We start from the raw sequence: 6,633 nt of genomic DNA, 5'->3' as shown, positions 1-6,633 counted from the left end.
TCTGCTCTCACTTCTTCTTTTTTTTTTTTTTTTTACAAACTCTTCCGTGTTTTCGGATCGCTTCTTGTTGCAGACACTGTTGGCATTAGCCCTTGGCATTCACCCCCAGCCCGCTGCCCAAGGCTATTTACTGCGAATATCTGTGATGTTTTGCCCAAGGGCTGTTTTCTTCCAAGTAACATTTGTCTTGCTTGAGTGCAGGACAAACTGGAAGTGATGAAGGTCAGTTCCCTTGGAAGCAGTTGGTGGGTCCTTGTGCACAGATTAGAGTCCCTCCGAGGCTGTTCTGCACCATCTCCCAGGGCTCCCAAGCAAGATCAAGCTCAGATGCCCACAGCAGTAACTGGCTAGAATAACACACCTTTCATTGGCTTCTTTCCCTTCCCTGGCTCACTTCCCAACTCCTCGACCAGTATTGTCTGGGATTTCCTATCAACAATCACTTGCCCTGGCATCATTGTCTCAAAGTCTGCTTATGAGAAACCAAATCAGACACTCTCTTAAAAAATGTATGGGATCTTATTCTCATCTCCTGGGTGCAATACCTTGTTATCTCTCTGAGTATGTTAATTACAGCGAGAACGTAACATCTGTTTTAAAATCCTCACTCTTGAGACTTTGCAGCTACATGGAGCCTTAGCTTGGCCCATAATTTCTACAGGTCGATTTTCTGATTTTTTTTTCCAGGGGTAACTCTCCAGCCTTCCACTGCAATGAGGGTATGTACCCGGCTGGGAGCATCCTTAGAGCCAAGCTGCAGGAGAGAGCAGAGCTTTTCCTAGTCAGCATACAGACTGTCCCATACATTCCTGTTCTTAGTATAGTGTCCCTCCCTGTCTTCTGCTGTCTTTTAGGTCTGGAGCCTCCTGGTTCTATTTTTCTGTAGAACAAACTTCTACCAAGGTCCGAAATGAGCCCAAGGTGGTTATTCCAGTTATGTCGCTAAGTACAAAGTCACCCAGAATTAATCAAAACGATAATATTCATTTTATTATCTCTCATAGTTTCTGTAGCCAAAGAATTTGGGAAAGGCTTGGCTGGGTGCTTTTGGCTTGGAATCTCTCATGAGGTTGCAGCCGGAAGCTAACTGACACTGGAATAACAAAGGTCCAGCATCCATCTCCCTACCCCTGCCCCCCACCCCGCCCTCTCTAGTCTCAAGTCCACTCCATGGTGTTTTCCATAAGGGTTACTTTGAGCTTCTTCACAATATGGCAGTCTCAAAACAGCCATGCTGCCCACATGGAGGCTTAGGATTCCAGCACAAGAGTTCCAGCCTCGGAAATTACACAACATCACTTCCACTGAGTTTTGTTGTTGCAAGGGAGTCACAAGCCTGCCCCAATCCAAAGGGAGGGGACACAAGACTCCATCTCTCAAAGAAGGAGTGGCACACACAGTCACATTGTGGAACGGCACGTGGAACAGGAGATGCTGTCGTGGCCATCTTTGGAAAGTACACGATGATCTCATTGCTCCCTATATAGGATTCCAAGCCATGTTTCTGTTGGTGATCCCTCTCCATCTCAGACACATCATTCCGACTCGATTCCTAGCATTCTGGGGTTTTAGTCCATGAATCTTCCTGCTTCTTGCGGGTCTTCCATGGACAGATGTGCTAGCTGGGCAACACACAGTGGAACCACATCTTAGGAGTGTCATTCACCTTGTAAACATTATCACTTTGTCTATTTAGTATGATAATTTTCCAACAGATAGCAGTAAAGGAGGGGGGAGGTGTGGGAAACAGCATATTATGCCAATTTCCCACCAGATGGAAGTCAAGTATCCAGCAGAAAGAAATCCATTTCCTTTTCAAACAAAGTCGCTGAGTGCGTTTTCAGCTTTCTTACTTACCTGCTCTCCGCCGCCCCGAGCTGGTGAACAGCTCTCATCTGCTATTGCGCTCTCTCCTGTTCTTGGTTCTTTTGTGGGTTGATACCTTTTTTGTTCATTTACTCTGGATGTGTAGGGCTCTGGGAAGAAGGCAGAAGAAAATCCATGTCCTTAATCTATTCGTTTTAACTGCAAGCATTATATTTCCATGCTTTCCCTTAATATAAATGGCTGCAAATCACCCGCAGTTGAAAACCACTACTGCAAATCTATCTGAAGTCCTCTTAGCAACCTGTAACCTGGTTAGTTAGCTGTTTTTGCTTCCTTTGTTTCTGTCACAACTAGTTATGATTTTCTAGGGGAGGACACGTTGTCCTAACATGCCGTTCCGCTGTGTGCCCAGATAGGGGGTTAATTTCTCTTAACTTACTCCCAGTTTTTTTTTTTCTATCAAGTTTATTTGCTAATTTTCTTTTAAAGAACTGAAAAACTTTCAAATATAATACATATTTATTATTGAAAATTGGCAAATACAGAAGAGCACAGGGAAGAAAATAAAAAATTTCCCTTCAGATCGCCTCCAGATAACTACTATTAACATAATTTTGGCAATTATTCTTGTAGTCTGCCAGTCTTTTTCCTCTCTCTTCCTCCATGTAAGATATATATATTTGTGTATGTGTATATATGTATATAGAGTGTGTATATATATACACAATGCATGCATGTGTATAAAACTTTAAGCAAAATATCTCTTTTCATATGATAATATTGTAATAACTCTTCTTTCTTTAGAGTCCTTTCTAATCGCTCCTTATTTGTGCATGCAGAGGGATCCACCTTAGTGCTCAAGTTTTGATTGTTTATACTGATGAAGGTGATCACTTGTCAGTACCATTTTTGAAATACAGCAGTCCCCCCTTATCTGCAGGGGATACATTCTAAGACCCCAGTGGATGCCTGAAACCATGGGTGGTACTGAACCCTGTATATACCATGTTTTCTCCTATACAGACATATCTAATGATAACGTTTAATTTATAAATTAGGCATAGTAAGAGATTAACAACAACAACAACTAGTAATAAGACAGTGGATGCCTGAAACCATGGGTGGTACTGAACCCTTATATACCATGTTTTCTCCTATACAGACATACCTAATGATAATGTTTAATTTATAAACTAGGCATAGTAAGAGATTAATAACAACAACAACTAGTAATAAGACAGAACAATTATAACAATGTACTATAATAAAAGTTATGTGAATATAGTCTCACTCTCTCTCTCAAAATAACTTATTGTAACGTACTCACCCTATTTCTTAGGATGATGTAAGATGACAATGCCTACACGATGAGATGAAGTGAGGTGAATGACGTAGGCATTGTGACGTAGCTTTAGGCTACTATAGGGTGACTCAAACACAAGCACTGTGATACCAGGGATACAAGACAGCTACTAAGTGACTAACAGGTGGGTAGTGTATACATTGTGGATACGTTAGTCAAAGGAGTATGTCACATTCCAGGCAGGATGGAGCAGGAAGGACAGCACAGAATTTAAAACTTATGAATTGTTTATTTCTGCAATTTTCCATTGACTGTTTCCAGACTCCGCTCGACCGCAGGTAACAGCAAGTAAAACCGTGGATGAGGAGAAACCACTGAACAGCAAACGGCTTCTGGTCCCTGTCACAGTGCAACTTCAAGAACATTAAAAACATGACTCCATGCAAAGGAGCATGACCCCAAGATATATATAACTTATTAATTAGGGAAAACACAGGATGGTAAAAGAAGATACAAAGGAGAATTAGAAGAAAAGGTGTTATTTTGTGCATCAGGAAAGGCATACTGAAATCAGTTTGCAAGGTTAGAAACAAAACTGATTAATATCTTACAGGGCAATAAAACTGTAACCTTTGGGGTTATCTTTTCTACCAGACAAAAATCATTTGCATGTCTACCGAACAAAAAGTAGCACACAACTTTACAGAATCTGGGCCCAGATCAACAGGAAAGTTCAAGTAGAACATAGGGACATCCTCTAGACGATGAAATAATCCAGGCGTGGTGTTAGACAACGCTCCAGCACGCGCTGAAAGGCCACGGGGCCTCGTTTTGCCTTATTTCCAAGTTCGTGATAATTTTTCTTAATATCCTCATTCTTTTCCCTGGTTCCTCAAGGAAATTCTGCGCAATATGTTCCTAAGGGAAAGTGGCCATGGTCTCTGCGGTCCCCTTGGCACCTCTCCTCTGTCCCTCGCCCATCTACATTCTAGGACGGCAAGGTCAGTCCCCAGAGACCTGGGTATTTCCATTAGTCACTCATTGTACCTGGCCCAGTTTCCTCTTCTGTGTGACCTTGCTTTTTCCTTCCTTCCATCCTTCCTTCCTTCCTGGCTTCCTTCCTTTCTACTTTCCTTCCTTCCTTCCTCCCTCCCTCCTTTCTTTCTTTCCTCTCTCTTTTCTTTTTCCTCACTTTCATTTTTTCAAATATATAAGTTCTTTTTTGAGATATAACTCACGTATTACACACCCATTTAATGCGTACAATTCTGTGGTTATTGGTATATTCACGGACTTGTGCAATCAATTTTAGAACATTTTTATCACTCCCGAAAGAAATCCTTTTAGCAGTCACTTCCCATGTCCACCCAGCCCCTGGCAGCCAGTAATCTACATTCTGTTTCTATGTATTTGTCTATTCTGGACATTTTCTATGACTGGAATAAAAAAACATGTGAGTCTTTTGTTTCCGGTTTCTTTCATTTAGCATGTTTTCAAGATCCATCCATGTTATTGCACACATCAGTACTTCACTTCTCTTTATTGCTGAATAATAGCCCACTGGTTACCTACACCACATTTTAATCAGGTGATGCACATACGGGTTGTTTCCACTTTCGGGATATCATGAAAAATGCTACTATCAATATTAGTGACAAGTTTTTTGTGTGGCTGTGTTTTTATTTCTCTTGGGTAGATACCCAGGAGTGGATTTTATGGATCATACGATAACTTAACATCTTACCTTTTCAGAAGCCGCCGAGGCCAAGCTGTTTTCCAAAGTGGCCGTACCATTTTACATTCCCACCAGCAGTGTAGGAAGGTTTCAATTTCTCCATGTCCTTGTCAATAATTGTTATTATCTATCTTTTTGATTATAACCATCCTAGTGGATGTGAAGTGGTATCTCATGGTGCTTTTAGAGGCCTTGCTTCTTCAACCTTTCTTGCACAGAAACCAATTCTACACGCAGTCGAGGCACTGAGCACAGTCGCCTTGAGGTCTAAGTCTCTCTTAGTGGGTCGAGTCTGATGGATGAGTGAATGGCCTGCTGAGCCTTCTCACAGAGGAGGGCTCCCAAAGGGGCAGGGCAGTGAACTTTTCGGCCAAACGGATCATGTTCTTATGGTAAACAGAGGTGGTAAACACCTAGGATTGTTGTGCAAGGCAGGGGACAGGAGAAATGCAGCCCGGGCCACTGTGAAGAGGTCCCTTACGTCTGTAAGGTGTCATTTAAGTGCTGCGCAGAATAAAATGACCTCCTCCGCCACTTTGCCACACTGTCAGAGATTCCACCACATTCCCGGAGCTAAGTAAATAAGTTGCTGCCTTTTAAAAAATGCGCATACCTCTGGGAGAGGGAGGCATCTTGCAAGAAGTCATTACCTTATTGTGAATTAGCTTATCAGATGCCGACCCACACCCTGCAGAGACAGGGCTCAGCGGAAGTGGGAGCTTTGACTCATTGGGAAGGGTGGGGGAGGGATGGGAGGGAGCTCTAGCTGAAAAGGGGTAGCTTTCCTCAAAGGGTATTGTTCCAGGATGCAGGATGGGCCAGAATTGAATATATGGGGAAACAGAGCCTGCTGGGAAAGTTTACACCTTCATTCATCCGTTGACAAACAGTGATCACAATTAGTTTATCATACGTCACCCAATATGCTAAATACGTTGCAGACAACCTTTCTATTTTACTTATTTAACAAACAGGGCCACCATCTATCTCTCACACTTCACATGCCTTATCTCATGTATCATAGACCCTGTTGGCTCCCCCTAAAAAGGATTCCCCAGTCTGCCCATTTCTCGACCTTCCCAACCATGCTTCTCTCACTGGTTTACTGCAGCCGTCTCCACTGGTCTCTCGGCTTTCATATTTGCAGTCGGAGCAATCCTTTATAAAACGGTGCCTCTCTTGTATTTGAAATGCTCCTATCTTTGTCATTTAAAAAAACTCCGCGTCCTTACAATGGTCTACAAGCTGCTACCTGAACTACTATCTCCCTCTTACCTGGCTGACATCATCTGCCTGCTGGCTCAGCCACGGGACTCCTCCTGTTCCTCAGACACACAGCGTGCCTCTGCTCAGGGCCACTGTGATGTGTGTGGTGCACTGCCCAGAGCACTGCTCCAGAATCTGCATGGCTTATACCCTCGAGTCCTTCACGGGTCAGCTTAAAAGGACCTCTTCAGGGAGGTCCTTCTTAACACTCCTTCCTCCAGTTAAGAGAGCCCTGCCTGCACCAGATTGCTCGCTGTCAAAAAAGAGGGTTGCAAAGATAGAAAGGGAGAAAACTAGAATGGATTCTATGGCGTTAGATTGGAATTGGGGATATGGAGTGAATTCACGGTTTTCAATACACACACACACACACACACACGTATGTGTATATGTATATATATATATATACATATATATATAGAAATGAATACAGATGGAAGACTGTGTGTGTGTGTGTGTGTATGTGTGTGTGTGTGTGTGTGTGTACATGCAGCTCAGTCCT

At 42.8% G+C, this 6,633-nt stretch overlaps 1 protein-coding gene across 1 annotated transcript in view; it reads left to right on the top strand.

The window, feature by feature from the left end:
* Positions 1-936: 936 nt before the first annotated feature.
* CSNK2A2 (casein kinase 2 alpha 2) overlaps positions 937-6,633 on the top strand; it is a 47,484-nt gene continuing 41,787 nt past the window's right edge. Inside the window, exons 1-3 of the mRNA XM_006908801.2 lie at positions 937-946; positions 1,775-1,880; positions 2,244-2,246. Of these exons, the coding sequence (XP_006908863.2) occupies positions 937-946; positions 1,775-1,880; positions 2,244-2,246 (119 nt within the window). The remainder of the gene's footprint in view (positions 947-1,774; positions 1,881-2,243; positions 2,247-6,633) is intronic.

The sequence above is a fragment of the Pteropus alecto genome, unplaced genomic scaffold (genome assembly GCF_000325575.1).
Source record: "Pteropus alecto unplaced genomic scaffold, ASM32557v1 scaffold123, whole genome shotgun sequence".
Taxonomy (NCBI): Eukaryota; Metazoa; Chordata; class Mammalia; order Chiroptera; family Pteropodidae; genus Pteropus; species Pteropus alecto.
Note: the sequence above shows the minus strand (reverse complement) of the source record. Positions and strands in the feature narration are given on the sequence as shown.